This window comes from Macadamia integrifolia, chromosome 2 (genome assembly GCF_013358625.1).
Source record: "Macadamia integrifolia cultivar HAES 741 chromosome 2, SCU_Mint_v3, whole genome shotgun sequence".
NCBI lineage: Eukaryota > Viridiplantae > Streptophyta > Magnoliopsida > Proteales > Proteaceae > Macadamia > Macadamia integrifolia.
Genome location: NC_056558.1, coordinates 28,817,046 through 28,843,879, shown reverse-complemented (window position 1 = coordinate 28,843,879; position 26,834 = coordinate 28,817,046). Strand labels below are relative to the sequence as shown.

General features: G+C 38.9%; 1 protein-coding gene across 1 annotated transcript; it reads left to right on the top strand.

Moving 5' to 3' along the window:
* Positions 1-905: 905 nt before the first annotated feature.
* LOC122089410 lies at positions 906-26,834 on the top strand. The gene is made up of 5 exons (XM_042659117.1): positions 906-1,401; positions 4,104-4,264; positions 5,701-5,731; positions 14,117-14,219; positions 26,403-26,834. Exons 1-5 carry the CDS (start codon positions 1,099-1,101, stop codon positions 26,507-26,509), a joined length of 705 nt encoding a protein of 234 aa, XP_042515051.1. The 5' UTR covers positions 906-1,098; the 3' UTR covers positions 26,510-26,834.

Here is a 26,834-nt window from a genome sequence, read left to right as displayed (position 1 = left end):
CGTCTCTGTTCGAGCCCTAAGTACCAAGATTCTGCAACAGAAGAATTTAAAGATCTGCCAAGATTTCGATCTCGTCAATCCTTAGGTGATCTTCGTCGTCAGAGGAGCTGCTAGATCGAAATATCTCTTCAATGTTGGGTCGCCTGAGTTGGAAGAGAAGCCCTAAACCTTCGATTCTATGTTGGGTCACATGAATTGGGGGTTTTACATCACAGAGTAAAACAGTCAGTTTACCCTTAAGGAAGGGTAAACTTGCCATTTAGAAAATAATAACTTCATCACATCATCACCTGATGATTTTGATCCAACAAACGGATTTATATGTAATTTTATTAACAAAAGAGGGGACATACTAGATATTTTTAGAAAATTAGGGTGGTATATAATATAAGGTTTCAAATTAGGCGTGGTATAAGATAATTTTCCTATTAGTTTTGATAGATAACCAAGTTTTCAGGAAAAAATCTCTTAAGCCCCCGAATGATATGTCTAGGTAGTCCGAATCAAACAAATTTTAAAAGAAGGGCAAAGTAATGCTCCCTGTCACACGGTCCCTAATCCTAGAGACAAGAAGCAGAAATGATGCTCCCACCTCAATAAAATACAAAACCCAGCCCCTATTGATACCCATATGCTCCTCCTCATTGGCCCCATGCTGGTGAAGGGGCATGCGACCATGTGATGACTATGTTTGGATGCGAAGAAAAGAAAAAAAAAGAAAAAAGAAGAAAAGAAAATAATAAGAAATACTTGATAAACACCATGATTTTCAGGAGTCCACATCTCTCCTTAAATTCAAAATTTCTTTAATTCTCTCATATCCTGGCACCCAAACATAGCCAATAGAAAAATTAGGCCCAATCTAAGGATAACTTATGAGAGAGAGGCATGATGCCAGAAATTAATTCAACTAGGGAAGCAAAACGACTGTATGCTTTTCTACCCAATCCAGTTTTCCTCATACTCGGACATCTCTATTAACATGGGCAGAGGGACCTAACCTCTGTACAAGAAGTTTTGAAATCTTCAGTCTCCTGGAGTCACTAGAGAGCAGCAGAAACTCCTCTCTCGAATTATTACTTACTGATTGACGTCTTCATGCTTTCACTTGCAAGGCGACTGCAGAGGTTGCAGTTGCAGCCTCTTGATCAATGTCAGTCCCAGCAGCTTCGTAGGGCCAGGACCGGTGGTTCTTCTTCTTCGAGGAGGAGGAGCAAGATGTTGAAGAAGCCGGACGACAAATCAGAATGGTGGGTAGTGGATGGGGAGATGCACGAGATCGGTGAGAATGTGCCTCCGAGGGAGCGCTTCGTAATCCCAAGAGATAACCTCCCCAACAAGCGCCGAAAACAAATGAGAGAGCAGTTCATGCGCAGAACTCGCCTCGTACTTAAGGAATCTGTAAGTCTTAAGCCCTCATCTCTCTAGGGTTTCTTTCTTTTAACACTCGTTCTAAATTAGGACCCAATTGGATATACTCTGTAAATGTAGGATATTATACTTATGGTTCTGATTGAGAAATCTCCTTGGGCCGTTTATCCAGTCTACCCAGTATTTAGTAATGAAGTAAGAATCGTGGTTACAACTGTATTTGATTTGGTCGCTCACTTGATTGTTGATCAGAACCTTTGTGAGGCTCCTTGGGGTGATTGTATATGAAGATTGCTCTTTAGATTTTTTTTCCTTTCAATTGCTCTTTAGATATTGAAAGAAGGCACTAATCATCTTTTGGAAAATAATGCTAGTGTCAATTCACTACAGAATTGTCCTTAGATGTATGCCGTTGCCTTCTGCAATGATTACTCTATGCAGCAAACAGAATTGTTTTCTTGTGCCTTCCAGCTATTAGCTTCATCTTATATTTACTGTCTCTAGGAAAAAAGCAGCTCCAACCCATAGGCAATGCAATGCTTCTTTTCACCATGCAATACCCCTAAGTCAATCGATAGTATAGAACTGAATTGATGAGCCGAATTCAGTATTTGGGGAGAGACGGTTTCTTGTATTAGCAATGTAAATCTGCATGTTTTTCTCTATATGCTACATGTTTGTTGAGATAATAATTGCCATTTGGATATATCTGCTTTCAGAATTTTTGAATTTGATTGAGATGCCCTGCCACTATATTTAAAAAGGGAATGTGCTTTATGCTTTTCATGTGCATTAATTGTTCATGGCTAGATAGTAGTATTAAAATATAAAGGAAAGAGTTCATAAACAACAGAACCATCCAGAAAATCAATAAACAGCAACATGATTGCCTTGCTTAGTCAAAAGATGTGCAAGAAACTAAAGTCTTGTTGGTTAAGTCTGGTTTGAAAAATGGGAATCCTGACCAACAGAAACTTATCTTTAAAATCATCAATATTAGAGAAGATTATCCATTTATAATTTATTCATTTCCTTTGATTTGTATACCAACAACAACTCACCCCTTTCCCAACTAAATGGATCCATGAAAGGGAAAAATAATAATAAAAGTAAAAAGAATGGAACACTTCAACACCTCAAAAACATCCCACCTAAATGGGGTCGGCTACATGGATCCTTACCCTCCAAACGGCCCTATTTGAGGTCATTCTAGAGTCGAGACCTAAACTCTGCATGCCTTTTCTCACTACTTCTCCTATGGTCATTTTAGGCCTGCCCTAGCTCTTTTAGCACCTTCCATTTGAAAAGGATCACTCCTCCTTATTGGTGTATCCTAAGGCCTCTGACATACCACCTCAAACGAATTTCTTGGAACTTATTCTGAATTGGTGAAACTCCTAAATCAGCTCTAATACGGCCATTCCTTACTTTATCCCTCATAGTTTTGCTACACATCCATCTCAACATCTTCATCTCTGCTACACTCAACTTATCTATATTACGCTTCTTGACTGCACAAGATTCTGCCTCATACATCATGGCCGGTCTCACGACTGTCCTATTAAATTTGCCTTTTAAGCTTTATAGGAATACGTTGGTCACAAAACACACCAGAAGCGCTTCTCCACTTCATCCATCATACTTTAATTCTCTGAGAAACATCATCCTCTATATCACCTTCCTTGTTTATGGTTGATCTCAGACACCTAAAATAATCACTTTGCAATATCTCTCTCTCCTCAAGTTCCACCATTTCGTTTTCTGTCATAGTGTGACTAAAATTACACACTACTAATCTTAAAACCTCTTGATTCAATTTTAATCTCCATAAATCCAACGTAGCATTAATCCCTATTATAGTGTCTCATCCACCAGAAAATATTATCAGAAAAAAAACATACACCGTGGAACATCATCTTGAATGTTCCTGATTTGCATCAAATAATTAAAAATGTATTGTCAACACAATTTTTTTTTTCTGTTAACTATTATGAATTTTAATAATTAACACCATGTTATGTTATCAAAGCATCCCTATGGTAGGAGCTTTGGGCATGGACTGAGTCCAGTGGCTGACTCTTGTATATCTATGTAATACAAAGCAAGCTGGTTGTGTAGGTGCACCAAAGTTGACTGTGTTGAATCTCTTTTTTTTGGTAGAAACTGTTGAATCACTGGCTATGAATAGTTGATGACTTAATGGAGTTTACCATTGGTCTCTAAGCTTTGTAAAAATTAAGTGTCGTTATTGATTATTCCGCTGCCAGACATGGGTTCATCTCTTTGTAGTTGCTACAGTATTGTTTTATTTTTTTTTTCCTGGTAGAATTTACTGTTTTATAATGTATGATTTGTTTTGTTCTTGGATGAGCATATGTTATATTCCATGCTTTTGCTCTTTACAGGATATCAACTTTGATAATTGCTACCTCCCCTTAATTAACAAATTTCATTTTTTCTGTTGTCAATTAATTATTGTCTAGACACCAACTCACCACTTTGACAGCCTACTTGTTGCTATTTGTCATTGTTATTGTTATCCAAAGATCTCTGTTAGCTTAAACCTGGGATAAGGTGTTATCAGGGTTCTTCAAATTATTCTGGGAATCATATACCTTCTGGCGGTTATTTTGAATAATTTTACTTCTTTCTTAAATAAGTATGCTGTGTATATGTAATCTATCTACCCATGCATCTGTTTCCTGATGTTGATTCATTTATTGAGTCGAAAGGAGCATGAGCCCTGGTGCAAAAGATATATGGAACTATATAATGAGCTCAGAGAGAACTGGGAAAGGCTATACTGGGATGAAGGCTATTCCAAGAAACTTGCCCAAGATCATGCCAATTATGAATCTGCTGAAGATGATGATCTGGATTTTTCTCCATACAGGTCATTCTCCAGTGCTTATCCTCAATATCTTTTGTCTCACTTTTGGTGTTTGGCTCACTAGAGCATCTTGATTTGATTTGGATCATAAGAAAACAGGGTTGTTATTTGTTCTTCTAGCTGAAGTATATCATGCTTATGTCTTTGCATTAGTTGGTCTGTCCAGAATAATAGAATATTGGTATGCAAAAATTGCTATAAAATATTGCTTTGCCAGAATCAAATGGTTTCTTTTGAAGTGGGAAGTCACCTGTCTTGGCATTAAGGAACCTTGGCTTTTCTTGGTATATGTAGGTCTGGCTTGCAGCTGGCTCTTATTTTATACGAATAATATGTTACTTATGGCTTTTTCTATGGGAGAAATTATAGGATGAGTTTCAGAATGGTCTCCACGGTTCTTTTAAAAGTTGTTTCTTTCTTGATTGTAGTAAAGTATAAAACCTTGGTCATGAATTTCATTTTAGTGGCAATTTCAGTGCGGTCCCGAAGATGAGATATTTAGGTGTTGGTAATTTTAATCAAATGTTTCGGAGTTGTTTTTTGGGTGAATATGAAGAAATGTTAAAATCTGTGTTGGTAATTTTGATAAAATATTTCAGAGTTTTTATTTTTTATTTTTTAATTTTTTAATTTTTATGAATAAATGTTAAAATGAATATATATTTATTTTTTGTTGGAAGTTTAGGAAAATATCACATACTCAACTAAACTCAATTCAGCATTATCCCAACTAAATGGGGTCAGTTGCATGGATTCTTTTTCTCCAATCAGCTTTATTCAAAGCCATACTTGTTGCTAATCCTAACTATGCATCCCTTTGCTCGCCACCACTCCTAGAGTCATTTTAGGCTTTCCCTGGATCTTTTAGCTCCTTCAATCTGAAATTAATCACACCTCAATGCTAGAGCATTCAAAAGCCTTTGTTGCACATGTCCATGCCACCTCAAACGACTATTGGGTTGGGCATTGGAGAACCCTTGAAATGGCTACAAGGTGGGTGGGTATATTAAAGCTTAGCTGTTGATGGGCTTTCATATTTAACAACTAAAACCAAACAGATTTATCTCAAAATAAAAGATCCCACATCATTGTCTCACAATTATTTTGGCCAAAACAATTAAAACGATCGAAAAATATTGCCAACCTAAGGCTCTCAAATATGAATAAGTTTGTGAAAAAGTGTTTCATTTTGGCACTGAAAAAAAATTTCGGATTTTTTGAGCTGAAATGAAACAAAATTTATGAGTAAGAGAAAAACCCGTGCTGATACATCATATGCTTATTGACTCTTGGTTGATATTTGTTAAACAACCGTGGTTGACTTTATCTATTTGCTGTAAATTGTTAACACAATACTTTTATACACTTTAACAGAAAATCTCCTAAAGTTTACATTGAATGCACTAAAGTGCACTTACATTTCTCATTTTTGTGCTCAGGAGAAGGCGATCCAATGCTGAGCAAACGAAGGTGAGAATGCCACAGTTGCATGTCATCTGCTTCGCTTTCTTTCTAAGCTTTGGTATCTCAGTCACGAATGCTTTCCTTTCTCATGGCAATTTGATTTGTGGATGCTTATGAGCCTATGCTTTTGGTAGCTGTCGCCTATCAGATTTTACCAGTACCAATGAAACATATTAAACAATAAGAAACTGCAAAGTTTGCCTACCTAGGGGATATTGCACTTCTACTTGGGCATTGGGAAGAGGATAAGGTTATTGAGTTAAAAACTGATAAAAGTTGTGAAAAATGGAATAGGGGCGGTTTGTGAGGATGAGCAGTATGGTACAACCTAGAGGAGCTAAAAGAACAAACAGTAGACAGAAAATGAACTTGGGGAGAATATAGAGAAGTTATAGATGGCTTTAGGTTAACAGAAGATATAACTTCAAACATGGTTGAATGGCAAAACAAGATTTGTGTGGCCAACCCAGCTAGTTGATGAGGCTCAGTTGAGCTGAATGGAGTTTGAGTGCAATAAGATCCTGTTAAGAGAAGGAAAGAAAGGAATAGATGGATGAGGTTAGAATACCAGGATAGGTGGAAAAAGCTAACTTCATTTTGCATTGCATATTTTGGGTGGTACGGTAACTTTAGAGTAGACAGGATTTAGGAAGGAGTGTGTTTCCATTATAACTCAAGGATATATATATCTTGCCTCAAAAGACATGATTTTTACATTTTTGTATGATGTGGGAGCATCATCGAGGGATACCTCTTATACCATGTAGGAGTGATAGCTCTTCCATCAGACAAGTCATTGGTGCTACTGTGATTTTAGTTCACATTGGGGTACTGCCCAATGATAACACTGTAGGAGCACGAGGAGGGAGCGGCTGAAACTACATAGAGGAGGCTTGTGCACCATGGATGAGTAAAGAAGCTAGCCCAAGAGCATAGGATTAGATTAGCGTCTTGGAACATAGGAGCTTCAATGGGAAAGAATTTAGTTGATAGATGTAATGAAAAAGAAGAAGAATTAACAGAGCTTGTATAAAAGAGACCAAATGGAAGGGGTAAGGCTAAGGATTTAGATGACTATAAACTTTGCTATATTGGAGATGCAAATAATAAAAATGGAGTGTGAATACTAGTTGATAAAGATTTAAAAATTGTTGTAAATGTTAAAACGATTAGCGATAGGATAATATCCATCAAACTTATATTAAGAAGGAAGTAATTAATATATTTAGTGCTTACGCACTCCAAATAGGATTAGATTTGGGAACACATGAATAATTTAATTCAATGAATTAGTCAAAATAAAAGGATTATAATAAGGTGATATCTAAATGGGTATGTTGGAAGGGATAATAGAGGCTATGAAAGAATTCATGGACAATTTGGTTTTGGAGATGGGAATGAGGAGGGGATTTCGGTGTCAGATTTTGTGGTTGCTTACAATTTTTCAATAATAAACACATGTTTGAAGAAGAAAGAAAAGCATTTAATAACCTTCAAGAGTGGACAACATAGAAGCCAAATAGATTTCTTTCTAACTAGACGAGCTGATAGGTTATCATGTAAAGTTCGTAAGATTATACTAGGGGAGAACTTAGCCACAAAACATAGATTAATGACCATATATATGTATTTTAGAACACTGAACTGTAGGTTTGGTTAGAATATTTGCCATATGATAAGATGGTGGAACAAAGGGTGAAAACTTGAAGACATTTACTAATAATTTAGTATCACATGGAAGGTGGGATTTATGTGATGACCCTAATATAACGTGGAACAAGATGGTTGCATATATTAAAAATACAGCTAAAGATGTTTTAGGTGAATCTAAAGGAATAGGACACTCATCTAGGGAGACTTGGTGGTGGGGTGAGGAAGTTCAAAGGCTAAGAAATCCAGTTTTAAAGCTTGCCAAAGAGCAAAAGATGAGGACTTAAATAGGTATAAATTCAATGGAAACGAACTTAAGAAGAATTTAGGGAAAGCACGGGATACGAAATATGAGGATCTCTATAACAAGTTAGGCACTAAGGAGAACAAGGTATCTATAAACTAGCCAAATTTAGGCACTAAGGAGAACAAGGTATCTATAAACTAGCCAAATTGAGGGAAAGGAACAGCAAAGTTTTCAACCATATTAGATGTATTAAAAGTGAGGATGATAATATTTAAATAAACAATGAGGAGACTAAAGAGAGGTGGACTAAATATTTCAATAGTTTACTAGATGACAATAATGCAAGCAATAATATATTGGAAGTTTACAATAACCATCAAGGAACTTAAATCTTAGACATATATGAAAAATTAATGTGGCTGAATTACCCCCCACCCCCAAAAAAAATGATTAGAATAAGTAAAGTGGTAGGTCCATATGGCATCCCAATAGAGGATTGGAAGAATCTAGGAATTTGTGGATCATTGTGGCTAACTAGGTTATTTAATAAGATTTTGAGTACAAGGAAAATGCCGGATGGATGGAGAAGAAGCATTGTGGTATTGATTTATTAAAATAAAGTTCAAAGTTGTAATAATTGTAGAGGAATTAAACTCATGAGCATTCTATGAAATTATGGGAGAAAGTAACTGAAGCGCGTCTAAGACAAGAAACTAATGTTTCGGATAACCAATTTGGTTTTATGCTAGGGAGATCAACCACATAAGCTATTTATTTTCTTAGAGGACTAATGGAAAGATTTAGAGTATAAAAAAAAAGATCTTCATATGGTCTTTATTGATTTAAAAAAAGCCTATGATAGAGTTCCTAGAGAGTTAATTTGGCAAATTTTAGAGAAGAAAAATGTTTCTAGTAAATACGTGGATATAATTAAAGATATGTATGATGTAGTGACTATTGAACTATGGTTGACACTGAGGGGGGTGGTGAATTAGTGTACTTAATTCTTTCCTCTTTTGGCCCTACTGCACTGTTGATGATTCCCAACACTTGCACACAACTTCTCTCTAAGGTATCTATTCTTTTCTTACTACACGTCTTGTTTTGACTGTATTGCACTATGTATCATTTGATAACCCAAGAAATAACCGGCCTTTGGTTTAATCTCATTTCAATGGAAAATTACAAAATATTAGACATAGAAGATCTCGGACAACTCTATATCACTTTTCTTCAGGAGTTATATTTATGCACTTGCTTATGATCATGGTTTAAATAGATCGATTCTTTACAAATCTGCGGAAAATTTAGGATTATGACAGTATATCTAGTGCACTAATTGTGAAGTCATGTAACACACCTAGCCACTTAACCATAAGTAGACATAGAATCATGTGGCAAGGTCTACCTGGTGTGCACACCCATCCTGAAGCACACTTCAAAATAAGTGGTTTGAAAAGTTGCCTATATCCAGGGAGTATTGCCCAAGTTGGGCTTCGTATATTGCTCAATACGCTACTTTTAGTCAGCTACAATTAATAAGAGCACCCACCCCAATTAACCCACCATATAACTGGGAGGGCGCTACAACACCGAAATGGTAGATGCAACTATCAGGGAGGTACAACTCCTGTGTCTAGTGCCCACTGGACAAAACCAACAAAAATATATAAAATGGGCTTATACAATGATGCCCCAAACACAAGCTCAAGCTAGTCTAGACCTTTTGTCATGCACCTTGCTACACACTAGCATACATAATGATACAAGTCTTAAAGTCAAACTAACTGAAGGTAGGGATGCTTACAAACATGCCCGTACTTGATCTTGATACCCTAAGAGGATCTTGTGACACCACTAGAATATTCAACTAAAACCCAATGCGATGGAGAACTTGAATCTTCAAGTGTGTGCAAGCAAGTGGGGACCTCTTCCTTCTCTATCTGTCTTCCTTTTCTTCTTTTCTTTGTCTTTCTTGCAAAGACACTTTAATGAAGCTTTAATACACCCAACCAACTTTTAATGGACTTCAACACAAGTCAGTGGTGCTCAAGAATGGTTGTTGGAGACACTTCAATGCAATCCCAAGCTTCCTCCTACCCTCTTCTCTTTCTTCTTGATTTTCTAGGGCTTTTTCTCTTCTTTCTTCTCACTCTCTTGTCTTGGGAGTGTAGAGCATGAAAAAAACAAGAAAATTGGCTTTTGAAAGTCCCCAATCTGAGTTGGGATGGAGGAGTTATGAGAAAATGAAGTTGGGCAATGAGAGGCCATCAAATGGTCTTTGGGTTCTGTTTAGTGTACACGCGAAGTACACAAGTATGGGACGTATTAGAGCTGATAGATTAGGATCATAGAACCCTAGATAGATCCCGAGCTGTTGGATCATGTTAGACTTGTCAGCGGAGATCATGACGAATCACGACCACCCGATTAGAATAATCGTGACAAGATATAAAGTGCTTGGGACACTTTTCGTCCTCTCATTGGTCCATGGGAGAATCAATTCCTTAGACCGTCGGATTTCATATCATAATGGTCAGCTAAGATGCTTTGAGAGAGAATCATTAAGTGTACCAATTCTGCACATGCGAATTAGATGCCGGACTTGATTCAGTGCTTCGTGGCTTATTCCTTAGTCTGTACCTGGCCAATGAGAGTACAAGGGGGAATCAACCCGACTTATCATAATCGCCATAAGGCTCCTCCACCCAAAATAGAGGCTCTTGTGGACATCTGAGTTTTGTAATTTACAGGAAGAACCCCTAGTGGACCCTTTGGTCACATAAGCTAGACTTCCAAGAGCCTTTTAGAGGCAATTTAGTGAACACTTGGGGAACCATACAGGACTAAGCCATTTTGAGACATATTATGTGCTTGCTAGCTCACGCGCGTGCCTATGTGGGCAAGCCATGACGCATGTAGGCTGGCCAGGCTGTGCACGTGGGCTTGTGTGCTGCTCGTGCTACCGTGCTGTGTACAACCAAAGGCTATGCCGTGTGCCGTGGTTGCCTTTCGTGCATAGTTGTCAAGGCAATGCCTTGGCATCTAGGCAGTTTTGTAGGGGTCAAGGTGACTATCACCTTAGTGTAAGGCAGGTGCTGGCCTGGCTAGTCTGGAACTTATTTATGCCAAATATTGGTTAAGGAAATGATTTTATATTTGTTATTTAGTTTACTTAAGATATTATTCAAAAATCCCACCCATCCAAAAAAGATATTATTCACAAATAAGAAAAAAAACCCCTATTTAATCTAATAAAAATAGTTTAAAACTCAAATTCCAAAACAATAAAAAGTCAAACCCCCAGTTCAAGAACAAAAACTAGATTTTTGGTTGTAAGGGTGATTTTTAACTTTCAAATGTTGGGATTTTTCCCAAATCTGAAAATTCCATAAATCTTATCATAGTAAACCATTGCTAAAAACCAGAAGTTTGGTAAAATAATCTTTTGTCTTGATCTCCATAACTTTATTTTCAACTCAAGAGATATTTAACAGCATTCCCGCACCTTAAAATGAGTTTGATCGGAACATATCTTTATCAATACAACTTGGATATAAGCAATCTTGGATTTGTTGGAAAACTGGTTTTGTGCTCTAGGTAATACAAAAAGTTTTGTGTAAAAATAAAATCATTTGCCCAGTCAAACTTATTATAAAACAAGAAAATTTTGATTTTTGATGACTTGAGGTTGCTTAATGTTGATTTTTTATGGTATAGGGTATATGTAGCATATTGAATAATGTTAAAAAAGAGGAAAAATAAAAGATAACACTTGAGCGCCTTGTCTCCTAAGCGCTTAGGCACCCTTCCACCGCCTTGGGTTGCCTTGTCGCCTTGGCAACTATGCTTCTGTGTGCAGCTAGCCAAGTAGTTGCCGCATCGTTGACTATGAGCCACATGGCACTGTGCCAAAAAATCCACAGCACCACATCTGACATGTCATTGAATAGGGCCGTTGGGCCTTGAAACATGTTCAACACCTCATTCGGACATTTCATTGAACACTTTGTCTGATTTGGAGCGACTGTACGGAAACAGACATAACTTTCTAATCTGGAGTGGGATTGAGACAATTCTAGTTGCGTTGGACTCACAACCCGACACTTTACAACTTTCCGGAACTATCATCTGCTGAATTTTCCATATGAAATGGGCCAAAATGCCCACGAATCTGACCATTGCTGAAACTGAAAAATCTAACACAACTTGCCACTTGTACTCTGTACACTGCTACATCGGGTAGTGTTGACAACAAGGACAACCCAAAATACAACAATGACTAGTGTAAGAACTATGAGGGGACATGGTAGTGAATTTTCAGTAATGGTTGGATTACACCGAGGTTCCGCTCTAAGCCTGTATTTGCTTGTACTAATCGTGGATGAGTTGACTAGATACATTCGAGATCATATCCCTTGGTGTATGATTTTTGTTAGATAATATTGTTTTGGTGGATGAAATAGATGTTGGGATAAATGCAAAGTTGGATTTATGGAGATCAACCTTGGAATCAAAAGGTTTTAAGATAAGTAAAACAAAACAGAGAACATGATGTGTAACTTTAGTAACAATAGGATAGAGAGTGGGGGAGGGGTGGAAATTGATGATAGGGAGTTACCGCATAGTGATCACTTTAGATACCTAGGTTCAGTCATGAATAAATAAGGAGAAATAGAGGATGATACTATACAAAGAGTTAGAATAGGGTGAATGAAATGGAGGGGTGCATTTAGAGTGTTATGCAATCGAAGTATCCCTTCAAACTGAAGGAATTTTTTATAGACAGGTTATATGACCTGCAATGACTTCTCCGGATGTTGGGTAGTACAAAAGCAAAATTTAAACAAACTTATGTGGCTGAAATGAGGATGTTGCGGTGGATGTTTGTTAATACTAGAAAAGATAAAATAGAGAATGAAAAAATTAGACCAAACCTGGGCATTGCCCCCTATTCATGATAAGTTGTGAGAAACTTAGCTGAGGTGGCATGGATATGTGCAATGGAGGCCTTTGAATGCTCCAGTACTGAGAAGTGAGTTATTGAAAATTAAAGGAGCTAAAAGAGCTAGAGGTAGGCCTAAGATAGAAGGACATGTATATCTTAGTATTGGAATCTTGTATGACTTTGAATAGAACTGATTGGAGAAATAGGATCTATGTAACCAACCCCCATTTAGTTGGCTTAAGTCTAAGTTTGAGGTAGATTAAAGCTTGAAGAAGAAGAGAAAAACAAGAGACAGAAAACACTGTTCATGTGAACAGTAACATGAAACTGATGTAGATTAAAGCTTGAAGAAGGCAAAAAAGAGAGTCAGAAAACACTGTTCACGAAACACTGGACACGTGAATGGTACTTTGTGCAATATCTTCTATTTTTAGTTTAGTTGGTTTCTAATTTACTTAGTGAGCAAGTTAGTCATGTTACTTTCCTATTTTGTTACTTAGGTTGGTTTCCTTTTTGTCATTAGTTAGTTTCTAATTTACTCTTGGTTAGCAAGTTAGAAGTAAAGTTAGAAGGTTTTATTTCCAACATTAGTTTCCTTTTTTAGTTATGTCTTTTTGTTCAAGCAATGTAAGGCTATTTAAAGCCAACCATTATAATGAAAAGGACAAATTGGAGTTAAAACAAAAAAGATGGCTTATGCTGTTGTGTTGTGGGATGTAGTTGGATGAGATGCCCCAGGTGAGATGCCTAAATCGAGGGCATCTATTCCCTAATTCTTCTTCCACCCTTCTCAGCCCTCCATTGATTCTCTTTCTTTATCTTTTTATTTGTTTGCTGTGAGTGATCAAAACAAGCTTGTTGAAGTTCAGAAGTTCCATCAAAAGACCAGCTTGAAGGCCTATAGCTGGCTGCTATACTGCAGAACTTCCATAAGTTTCCTTTTTCATTCTTCGAGCATAACTTCCCTAGCAATCATCGGTTGAGGCTCATATTTTGAAATCTTCACTCCAATTTTGAGGATCAACTGATGCTGGCAACCCTAGTCTCTGAAGAATGGTAAAATATTTCCTAATTCATATCGATAACATAACTCTCAATTCAGCCATCGGAGTTGTCTCATATTTTAAGGGTTTGTTTAGCACCACAAGAGGAGCATTCAATCAAAATTTGAGCTCCATCAGAATCTCTTAAAGACAACCGCAGGTCTTCTACTGTTTCAGCCAGATTTGCACTTTTGTTTGAAATCTGATTTCAGATTTGAACTTGTGACATCCTAACTGGGGTTGGGTAGTTCCTACCTAGCCTTACATTAGAGTTGAGTATACATGTGATTGATACTTCCAAGAATAGAATTGTTTCTGGAAACACATTTTGGAGAACCGTTTCGTACTGAATAATTATTGCATGTTTACTTGATTGTCTCCATAATTGCTCTCTCAAAAGTTAGTTAATCATATGCTACATGCCTTTCAAATCTTAGACATGCTTATATATTTGGATGTTTTTAACTAATACCACCCCATATATAAATTGTATTTTAATGCAGGGGCTGAGTTTTGTGAAACATGGACAAAGTGATACCTGGGAAAAGGTGGGCCAAATTCGGGACAAGTTTGAGTATGACAGGGAGAGAAGAATGAGAGAGAAAGGTGAGTTCTATGCGCTGGTTACTTTTCCTCTAACAACAATATGACAGTTAGGTTGATTCTGGGAGTCCCTTCTTTTTGGATTGTTGGTGTTACCTTATTGGGAAGTGTAAGAGGGAAGCAGGTTATAAATTTAGTACGTGAAAATATGCTGTAAAATCCCTCAAAAGAAGTGAAAACCGGCATCTAATAAGGCGTGGATCCGTTTAAGTTCCATTAAAAGCTCCAAACCAACCTGGACATAGAATATAAATTCTTTTATGTAGATACTCAAATATCCGCCCACCAAGAAAACCATTTAGTTTACCCAAAGCAAAGGATAGGAAAACCATGCTTACTGATTTTGACTGCCAAACTTCCTCCATCACTATTTTCTTCTTGCTCTTTATTTTTCATCATGTGGGGATTGTCTTTCTGTTTCCCTTTTGAGAAGCTTTTGGACTAGGTTTCTTTGGGTGTCATGTTTGATCTTTCAAAATTTCTTTTGGTGGATTTTTATACTTTCTCAATTTCTTTTTCTAATGAACTGGTCTATCTGCCAACCTCCTTGTTATGCTAAAAGCTCCCCTGGATGCATGTCCTTCTGCTGCCCAAAATCATTTCAGTTGAAGAACTTCGTCAAATAATTCCTGGATTATCTTATACCATTCATCATTTGACAAGTGTGAAGGATATATAGAGGGATAACTTTATGCGGATGACACTAAGTGAGCCCATATAGAGGCATCCCTATTGGCGTCCCAACATCTTCATAGATTGGGAAATAGGTGATGCAAGTGCACAGCCTTGGACCGATCCAAAACCATTTGTGTATCCAGATAGAGATGAACCTATCTAAGTCTGGTGGTTGATCAGTAGGATATTTAGAATATTTATTTTATTTGCCAACGATATGTAATCTTTTATTTTGGGATATTTTGGGGGTAGCTATTAGACAAGTAGGGAAATTTCTAATTTTGGTTTTATAAAGTTTTTGTTTATGTTTGTCTAAGTTTAGGAAGTTATTAGGAGTCTTTGGGTTTTGGGACTTTATAAATAGATGTGCAACCTATGGTTTTGGAAAAAATAGAAGAATGAATTGAGTTGGTATTGAGTGGTGCCTACATGGCCTGACAACCCTTGGCTGTGTGTTTCCTTCCCCCCTTCTTTTGTGAGAATCCTCTCTCCCTTCCCTGCAACTCTGAGATCATCCAAGGGTTTCTTACCTAACCCTTCTGGCCCTCCATCAATTGGTATCAGAGCCAAGTTCCTTCGTTCTCTCCTTGTTCTACCTTTTTCCCCATCTCTTTTCCTACCCATTCTACTCCATTGCTTTTGCAAAGAGTATGAAAAAGAAAAAAAGAAAAAAAGGAAAAAATAAAAAATAAAAATAAAAATAAAACCGTTGGTGAACTCCTTTCCCATAGCAAACCCCCATAGTCCCACCACCCTCCTCTTTCCCCTATGACTCCTTCAATGGATCTCCTTCCCTTCTTCTAGGTTTTCGACAATAGAAAAAGAAAGAACACTTCAATTGACCCCTAAATCCTTTCTTACCAACAACCATAAAAGAAAAGAAGACTTAGAGAATATAAAGCGTGAGACAGAGAACTAACCTGGTTTTCTCGTCTTCCGACTTCATGAGGTCCTAGTTTTGCTCTTCTTGCATCCTAGTCCTCCTTTGAAGTCACACGATCCTCCTTTCTCGCATCGTCTTGTGGCTCTTCAGTTTTCTCCCTCGCTAATTTGTAGTTCATTCTCCAAGGAGACATCCCCCTCTGTCAAAGGAAGACCCACGCCTCCTCTTCCCTAGAAAATTGATAAGTCTTTCTTTTTCTGAGTCTTTTTTTTTTTTCACTTTTGCCCCTCCCTTGTTATTCTATCCCTTCTTCTCCTATTTTCTAACTTGCTTCCAAGTTTACCCCTGTCTATACATGCTTTGTATTTACTGTTTTTCCATTAAACCTTACCTTAAGTGTTCTCTTGCCATAGTGGTTTAAAGTGCTTCTAATTCAAAGCCATAGAATCTTTTGTGTTCAAGTTCAGAGTTTGATTGCCCAATGGAAAACTTGTACTTTGTTGATTGATGATAGGCAACACGACAATTTTGTTTTACGATCTGTGGTGGGTGTGCTATTAAAGACCAACCAAATTATTATTGAGTTTGAGGATGATGTCTTTGTTGAATTTTCTGCTTTTTGATATTGTGATGGAGCTTTTTGTGAAGTGTTTGATTTTCCTCAACACGTTATTAAATTGGGTCGAGATTGGTTGGAAGATTGAAACGGTATCCTTGATCTTAATGCAAATTTGTGCACCCTTCAGCCTTTCTATATGCCGCAGAAATTTGTTCTTCATGGATCGGTTGAATGAAAGGGCAAGCCTAATGGATCAACACAAGAGGAAGCTCATCCGGTTGTGGAACAAGTAATGACAATGGAAAATGAGAAGATCGTGGATCAAGTAATGATGGACATCAGTTTAAAGCCAACTATTACCCATCATAAGTTTGTTCTCCCCTATGATTTTCCGGACTTGAATGCACCTTTGAAGCTTCATACCTTGGATTTGATTCGCAATGCAAAGAAGGAGCAATTCACTCCCACTTGTGAGCTTTTATTGTTACTGTTCTTCAAAACTTATGGACAAGTTTCTCTCAACACCGGAGGAATTAATGCAGGTGCACAACCTTGGACCGATCGAAACCCGTCTTGGTATCCAGATAGAGATGAACCGGATCCAAGTCTGGTGGTTAATCAGTGGGATATTTAGAATATTTATTTTATTTGGCAAAGATATGATCCTTTATTAAGGGTTATTTTGGAGAACATATTAGACAAGGAGGGGAATTTCCAATTTGGATTTTATTAAGTTTCTACTTATGTTAGTCCAAGTTTAGGAATTTTATTTTTTTTGGGTGAATAATTTAATTTATTACCAAGGAAGAAAGAGGAGAGAATATACAAGCCCCTAAGAAGGGGAGGGAGGAGAAAGAAGACAAAATAAGATCTCAATGAGAATTCAGGGGCTGGATATAAAGCTAAAAAGCTCTCAGGAAGTTACAATATGATCATTTCTAGGGAAAGGGGGACATGTGAGGGAAGCTTTTGAGATCTTGGCCTTAACGTAAAAAAAGATGGAGCTCCAAATGTTTTCAAGAGGCCAAGAGTTGGAGGTCCATTTTCTATGATTTCTCTCCATCCAGATCTGGTTGATGGTTGCACAGAAGGCTAGCTTGCCCACCAAGTCACAAATGGTCTTTCCATAGAATGTCATATCCATCCAGATCCATTCCCTGTGGAAAGGGAGGATTCTTCTCTAAGAAAGCCAGCATTTGGAGAGGACTAGGCTCCAAATGGAATGAGCAACAGGGCAAGCAAAGAATAGATGATCAATGTCCTCCGACACAGTTCCACAAAGATAACAACTCGGGGAGACGTCCTGCTTGTCGAGACGCTGCACTAGTACTCCCTGGGTTAAATTGTGACGGAATACAAGACATCATACACCAACAACAGGGATACTTCGAAGGCTGAGGAAGGCTTGAGTGGGCAGGCACTTTGTGAAGACTCTCCAGGCCATGAAGCTTTGTCTAGGAATGTGATGCTTAAACCATATTAGTTTGTGCCAAGGGGAGAGAGAGCTTTGAGAGCAGACATATACCCAGGCAGCATTAGCATTGAAGATCATAGAAGGGGAATGATTCCAAAGCAGAGTTACACACCTTGAGAGGCCAGAAGGGGGCAGCTGAGGCAAAGTATTCCAGATTTCTTCCATCTGTAAGGAGGAGCTAGTGGGGGGGGGGGGAGACCAAGATTCAAGAGAAATTATAATTACATGTTGTAACCAACGATTTTGGACAGAATAGAAGAATGAACTGAGTTGGTATCGAGTGTTGCCTACATGGCCTGATAGCCCTTGCCTGTGTCCCCCCCTTCTCTTTTATGAATCCTCTCTACCAACTTTTAGTTCATCTCAGGGATTCTTCCCTACCCCTTCTGGCCCTACATCAATAAGTCTTACAGGTTTTTACCTTCACCTCCTTCCCTGAGAAGCTGTTGTATCCAAATCTTACTTAAGTATTCACAATATGCTTTAGGTCATGTGGCATCTGTAATGAGGCTGTCCCTTGGCTTTGTGGAGGGAATTGAAGATCAATATTCTCACTCCTAGTGCTTTGGATTAATTGGAAATCACATATGCATGTTAAATTTGCTCCTCAATCCTTCATTAAGCGATTAAAAAATATTCAATGAAGCACTTGATATATTTTCACCTGAGAAGAAATATTTCCTCTGACAAATAATTATGATGATTCCTCCATCGATTCTTTCTGGTTTGTGAATTCATATTCATTGTCAATCTTATAGACTGTTATATGTAGACCTTAAAATGATTTAAGGAGTGAGGATTTTCTCTTTCTCCTTGCCTCCTCAATAACAGCATTGCACAGTGGTGTAATCCGGGTCAGAATAAACCTTATTGGATTGCTTGGGGCCCCACCCAAACAAAGAAACACTCAAGTCCAAGGTTAAGCGGCAAAATAATAAATAGACCAAGTGTACAAAGTGGGTGGCAATTTTGTAATTTATCGCAAGTTCTCAAGGGGAATGGCAAACTTGTAATAAATCAGAATTTGAGAGGCTATAGGATTACTCAATAGGAGAGGACACAAGGTGGGAATTATATTTATTAATGAAGGTTATACTTTGGAACAAACTCAAAAGAAATGATAATAGAAGATAAAGGAAAATAGGAGGGGCATCATTATGGGAAACTAAATGTATAAATAAAAAGGCTAAAGAATCTTGGAAAGTTGGAAGGAGAATAGTTATCTTCTACCTCCAGACGCTACCAGAAGTGGAAAATAGATCTGGGTAGTGGAGTTTTGCTTCTTCAGGTCTTTGCAAATTCTCAGATTCAGTTTGTAACTCACGTCCCTCTAAACCCAAGCAACTATTCAACCAAACCAGCAATTGAATAACTGAAGCAACCTTACTGCGATGGAGTCTGTCGGTAATGGTATTCCCAACTGGAATTCCAAATCAAGTCGTTTAGCAGAGGAGATATTTGGGTCTGAAATTCTAGGAGATGAATTGCCTATAGCTAAAGGTTTAATCTCCAAAGTCTCAGAGGGAGAAGATTGGGGATGAGAGATATCAAATGCTTCTCAGCCCTGTAGAGTCGGCAGATTCTGGGTACAGAAATAACAGAGCAAAAGTGGAAGGAAAGAAGAAATAAAGAAGAATTGCAGGGGAAGGAAGGGGGGGGGGAATGCACACACAATCATGCAGGCCTCACACCACATAAACCCAACTTTTCAATTCATTACCTAATCTACCCAACGAATTGGGTTGCAAGCATATTTATAATATGAATTAAAACTTTCCTAATTGAAGTCTAAAACTGAAATAGAAATAAAATATTCTAATTATCTAACCCAACCTATATGAAATCAAACTCAAATTAAAAACCGAATAAAACTCTAGCCTAAGTGAAAGATTACGAGATAACTAAATAAGTAAATAAATAAACTACTAATATTCTACTAGACCAGAGATCCAAATTTTGATCTGGTTCATGGCGTGGGTTCTCAAATGGGGGCTCCTGCATCATACAGTGGGGTATTTCGCATTCACATGTGGCTTTGCACTGTACATGATGCAGGTCATAGAGAGGAGATTTGGAGGATATTCTAGAATATCTAGAGGATATTTGAAGGATATTCTAAAAGATCTAGAGGAGATTTGGGTGGGGAATAGTTTGTTAAAGATATTCCAGTTACTTTGGGAATTGTGAGTTCTATTTTTTAAGGGTGGATAGATATGCTACAATCCAGCCATAGTTTTTATTTTGTGATGTTCTAGATAGTTTTTCTGTTGGATGGGGTAATGACTTGTGTCTAATATGACGCTAGCCCTCTTTATTTAGAACAATGAAGAGAAGGTTCTAGAGAATTACAAAGACCATTAAACCCCTTAGGGGCCGTTTGGTAACTGACACTTTCCCTAAAACCCATTATTACAACACTCTCCCTCAAGTTGGTGCATAGATATCACATATGCCCAACTTGCAGATAATAGGATGGAACATCTTACTACTAAGACCTTTAGTGAATACATCAGCTAGTTGTTCACTACTGGGAACAAAAGGCACAATGATAAGGCCCATATCCAGCTTCTCGTTGATGAAGTATCGATCGATCTCCACATGCTTGGTTCGATTATGCTGGATAGGGTTGTGAGCAATGCTAATGGTAGATTTACTGTCACAAAAGATCTTCATAGGAAGGGTAGCAGGAATAGCCAAATCAGTGAAAAGACCATGAAGCCATAAGAGCTCACAAATGCCATGTGCCATTGCACAAAATTCTTTTTCGGCACTTGAACGGGTAACCACAGCTTGCTTCTTACTTCGCCACATAACAACTAACAAGGTTTCCATCAACAAAGGTACAATAACCAGTAGTAGTCCTGTGATCTTTAGGGGAACTTGTCCAATCAACATCTATGAAGGCCTCCACCCTAACGTGATCATGAGGAGAAAAAAGGATGCCACGTCCTGGGGAAGATTTCAAGTACCAGAGAATACGCAACACAACTTCTATGTGAGTCGAGTAGGGATCATGCATGTACTGACTAACCAGGTTGATGGCAAATGCTATGTTAGGGCGTGCATGAGAGAAATAAATCAACTGCCCCACTAATCTCTGATATCTCCCCCTTATCCACAGGATCACCTTCTTTGCTACTCAGGTGACCATTAGCTTCAATAGGAGTGTCTGCCGGCTTACACCCCAACATGCTTGTCTCAGAGAGAAGATCGAGCACATACCTCGCTGAGACAAGTCGATCCCATGAGGAGACCCGGCAACTTCAATGCCGAGGATGTAACGAAGTTTTCGTAGATCTTTGATCTCAAATTCCTCACTCAAGTATCTCTTGAGGCGAGAGAATTCTGCCAGATCATCACCAGTAACAACAATATCATCTATATAGACTCTTAGGATAGCAATCTTTCCGCTAGATCTCTTGATGAATAAAGTGTGGTCGGCATTGCTTTGAGAGTAACCTATAGTGACTATAGCCTTATGGAAACGTCCGAACTAAGCACGAGGGGATTGCTTCAGTTTGTATACCTTCCCTTGGGTTTTGGAGCAAGTGAACTCAAGAGGAATGTCCATATACACTTCCTCAAGTTCCCCATGAAGGAAGGCATTCTTCACATCTAACTGCTAAAGATCCCAATCCAAGTTGGCGGCACAAGCCAAGATAACACGGATTGTGTTCATCTTAGCAACTGGAGCAAAAGTCTCTTGGTGCTCAATCCCATAAGTTTGTGTGAAGCCTTTGGCAACAAGTTTGGCCTTATATTGATCCATTGTACCATCATCCTTTTGTTTTATTGTGAAGATCCACTTACACCCAACTGTCTTCTTTTGTGAGGGAAGACACACTAGATCCCATGTGTCATTCTTCTTTGGAGCCTACATCTCTTCAACCATAGCTACCTGCCATTGTGAGTCTGCACTCGCTTCCTGCCAGGTATGGGGAATGGACACAGAGGAAAGAGAAGACACAAAACTATAGTAGGAAGGAGAAAGTGAGTCATAAGAAACATTTTTAGCAATAGGATGTAAAGTACAAGACCTAATGCCTTTACGAACAACAATAAGCAACTCAAGAGACTGATCAACAGAAGAAGGAGAATTACTAAGGTCTAAGGGGATAAGATCAGGCTTGAGAGGAGACAAGTGGCATGGTAGGGTAGATGGTGGATTTGTAGTGGTCTGAGTATGCTCTCTGCGACTATACACGTATTTCTGGCCGAGGTGAAGTAGGAGAAGAGGAGTGTTGTTGCTCTCCCCCTGAAACGGGATACTAGTAGGGATAACAATTTCAAGAGACAGTGGCACATCTTCCACAATGGAAGGAGACTCCCCCTGAAGAGGTATTGTAGTGTAGTATGACGCAGATTCGTGAAAGACAACACCCATAGTCACAGACCAACGTCGAATAGGAGGATGAAAACACCGATAGCCTTTCTGAGTAGGAGCATACCCTAGAAAAACGCATCGGAGACCACGAGGATCAAACTTTCATAAGGATGATCTTCACGAGCATAGAAAACACTACCGAATACCCTAGGTGGAACATGAAAAGCAGCGGAACCTTGGAAAAGATCCAGAGGAGAGCGGAAGGTATGGACTCGAGAAGGCATTCAGTTGATAGGAAAGGCAGCAGTGAGAATTGAGTCGCTCTAGTACTGGGGAGGAACATGCATCTCAAATATAAGAGATTGTGCTACCTCATGCCTCACAAAGGTGGCAATTCGTTCACTCAGCGACCCCATTTTGAGCTGGAGTATCCACACAACTAGTCTGATGAATCATCCTATGATCGGAAAGGTAAGCTTGAAAGGTCCCTTCAAAGTATTCAAGGCCATTGTCGCTTCGAAGGATCTTAATGGTAGCACCAAACTGAGTCTGAACCATGCAGTGAAACTGTTGTAAGCAACAAAAGGTCTTGCCCTTGGTTCACATCATATAAACCCAAGTAGTCCAAGAATGACAATCAATAGAAGAGAAACCATTGACAGACACATAACGGGCTGGACCCCAAATATCATAATGTATCAATGAAAAAGGAGTGGCACTTTTATTTCCAAAAATAGAATAAGCGATTCGAGTTTGTTTGGTCAAAAAACAATCCTCACAAAAAAAACTGACTCAAATTACAATTTTTAAAGGAAGGAAAAACTCTAGTTAAAGTTCCCAAAGGGGGATGTCCCAACTGACGATGCCACTGCAGTAACTCAGAGATGGGAGGTGACGTAGAACATGTCTGAAGAGCGTGACCAGAGACCAATGTTGAGTCATCATCAAGCAGATACAGACCACTACGTACCCTACCAGAGCCAATCGTTGCCCCTGTCTCCAGATCCTGAAAAACACAATGAGACGAAAAAAATGTGACTTTATTAAAACTAGAAGTAAGACTACTAATGGACAAAAGGTTAGTGGGAAAGAAAGGAACATGCAATACAGTAGAAAGGGATAAAGAAGGGGTACAACTAACAGAGCCCTTTCCCAGAATAGTGGAATAAGTCCCATTAGCCAATTTGACCTTACCATTACCACAAGTAGTGTACTGTGAAAAAAGAGACAAGCGGCCTGTCATATGATCATAAGCCTCTGAGTCCATAATCCAAAGGGTAGAAGGGACAAACATATATGGCCACAAAAGGAGATACCTGATCCAAAAGGGGTGGAAAGAGCAAAGCTCGCAGTGGCTGGTGCAGGAGAGTCTGGACGTGTTAAGAGCCGCCGAAGAGCAATAAGCTCATCAGATGATAGCGAGGCTACTGAGGTGCTAAGAGCAGAGTCAGAGTCAGGGCTCTTAGTATGGTTGGCCTGCCTAGAAGTACAAGCACGACGCTTCCCTCGCCCTTTTCCAGATTTATCAGCAGGACGACCATGAAGCTTCTAGCAGTGTGCCTTGGTGTGACGTTACTTCCCACAGTAATTGCACTTCACTGGAGTCCCGGTAGGGGAACCACCAGACTCTGGGGCTACACTAAGGAATTGAGTGCCAGAGACAAGTGCAGATCTCTCAATAGGAGTGGCGGCTTGCTGTGGAAGCATAGTGGTACGTCAATTGTCCTCAGGTTGGATCATAGCATATACTTGATCTAAGGTAGGAAAGGGGATAGGACTCAAAACCTGGGATCGCAATTGATCAAACTCCACATTCAGACCTACCAGAAGGTTATAGACCCTGATCTTGTTCTCTCCTTTATGAAAACTGGTGACATCTTCATGGGTGGAAGGAGTATACTCCTCATAGAGTAATCCAACTCAGTCCATAGTGTCCTCAACTCATAGTAGTACTGTGAGAGTGAGCCCTCTCTACCTCAGATCACGAACCTTCTGGCGAAGCTCAAAGACCTGAGCATCATTCTTTGCCTAGGAATAGATATCCTGGACAGACTTCCAGATCTTTACAGTGGAATCAAGGAGGAGATAGCCATACAAAAGTTGTGGCAACATGGAGTTGACAATGAAGGCCATAACCAGAGAGTTGGCACACTCCCACTTGTCAATCTCAGGACCGGTGGTTGGACGCTTCGTGGTTCCAATGAGGTACTCGTTATAGCCATGGGACTTGATGGAGATGCAGACCGAGCATGACCACATAAGGTAGTTTGTGCTATTGAGCTTGATAGCACAAGGAGGAAAGGTAGGAAGAGCTGTGGTGTCTTTGCCAGTAGAAGCAGATGAGCTGGTAGACATGGTTGCTACTCAAGGGGGCTATGCAAATAGAAGAGACACTAGCCGGAGGTAGAGAAAGCACCAAAATAACTAGAAAAAGCTAGAAAACCCAAAAAATCGATAAAGGGTAAAACCTTGAGAAAACGATTTTGGGGATAGCTCTAGAATCGAGACATCAAACAAAAAAGTGGTCGGTCCATACCACTATAAGGATAAGGGGCACCAATCGCAACAAACATCAAGATGATCGGAGCATCGAGTGAGGAAAAAGTATCCCGGCGATGGAAAAACGATTTCAGGGAGAAAACCCTGAAAAAGTGATGAAAAAAAGGTTATGGGTCTCTTAGATCATTGTAGAAGAGAGTTTGAGAGCCTAAGGGAAGGTTGGATGGAGGTTTGAAACCTTCTTTGTGGTTTGAGAAGCTCCCACCACGAGAGAGAAGCAGATGAAGAGAGATGGAGGGAGGCGTAGATGAAGGAGGCGTTGGGAGAGAGAGAGAGAGATGAGAAAGAGGAAGAGGGAGAGCCCTTAGGGTTTCGGATTCTAAGGCTGTGGTACCATGTTGGATGGGGTAATGACTTGTGTCTAATGTGATACTATCCCTCGTTGTTTATAACAATGAAGAGAAGGTTCTAGAGAATTACAAAGACCATTAAACCCCTTAGGATCCGTTTGGTAACTGACACTTTCCCGAAAACCCATAAAACCAATTATTACAACATTTTCTTTTGAAGGAAGACTTAAGTTGTAAGGGATCCGCTTACTATACTGGAGGCTTCCTAGTTTTTGGTTTCTATGAAATTATACATAAAGGAGAAGGGGCTTAGACCCTCTAATGATTTTTAAAAAAGTGAGTTTTGGCTTCAGCCTTGTTGGTGCAGTGGTGATGCTGTCCTTTTGTACTGTGGTGATACAGTTCCAGCCCTCTTGGAGGTGATTCCAATTAGACCCTACAGTGTTTCTGTGTTTCCATTATCGATTTATGTTTGTTGCATTTTGTGATCTTGTTGTGATTGATCTCCCTCTGGTTATTTCTTGGATCAAATACATCAATACAACCAAACACTGATGTCATTGGTACCATCCAAATGGGAATTTATGAATACTGTGACTAACACTTTCTAGTTTCCATTGCAACCCATCTTTAGTGTTTGTTCCTAGTCTAGCTTATACTTTGAGATATAACATCTTGAAATTTGGGTTGATGCTCCATTTGGAGAAGGAATCCTTGTGTTTTTTTGGGGGTGTGTAGAATGGCATACTAACACTTAGGACCATGATGAGTTCTAGATGATGGGTAGGATCTTTTCTAATCTCTACTGAAATCTTCTGGGGTAACTACAAAGGAATGAACTTAGATTAGTCTGATAGAAAAGGCACATACCGAGGCAAACTTATGTGTATTTTTTCATTTCTTATTTGCAGTTTCAATAGTGACATTGATTCAAGTAGGCTTTTGGTGGTCTTTTTGATGGTCTATGTGGGCTTTATTTAAACTTATGTAATAAATTGATGAGTGCATAGGTAGTCAACCCCAAAATGTGGGTAATTATCCATGTAAGAAAGGAATGTGATGTTTCTGAAAATCACATGGCAAATCTGAGCCATCCATTTTATGAATTTTTAAATCTAAACCGTCTATTTCTGCTCAGAGTTCGGAGAGTGCTCAATATTGTCTACAGTACATATACACGATGCATGCCAATACATTGGGGGTAATGTGATTGAATTAGACTCTGGACACATCTGTCCACATGACTGAATACATGCCTCGTGATGTTTGGAAAAATAATGGACCCTTGTGACTTCAATAATTTGATAAATAAATTTATATTAATTAAACAAGAAGTACATGATCCAGGCAAGCTTTCTTACCTTTGTTTTTCACATCCTTGGTTTCTGCTCTTGATTCATCTTCATGTGGCTTGTCTTGCAGCATTTGCCCCCATGAACGATGGATCTGGATTTGATTCCCGTGATTCAAGCTCCAGGGTTCTTCCTTTTGATGCCCAGAAATATTTTTCTGGGTCCGAGGAAGAGTGAGTGAAACTTGACAAGATACAAGAGAATTCCTGGAATGCAGGTTCAGCCTCACACACCCAACTCTAATCTCATGAAATGGACTAGCTCATGTTGGTTGGTAGATCAAAGGTGGAAACCCGATTATCTGAATGCAGGAGCCTTAAAAGTTGAATTTGTATAGTTGTATGGAGTCTCACAACAAAAGAGGAGCTAAAATCATATAGGATGGGATTATTTTCATGTTGTATCAATTGTTTCCTGAGATTTTCTTTTTCAAGGTATATTGATTTGTCGCGCTTCTATTTAATGATATAGTCGTGAGCCTTGCTTACTGCCAAGGTGTCTA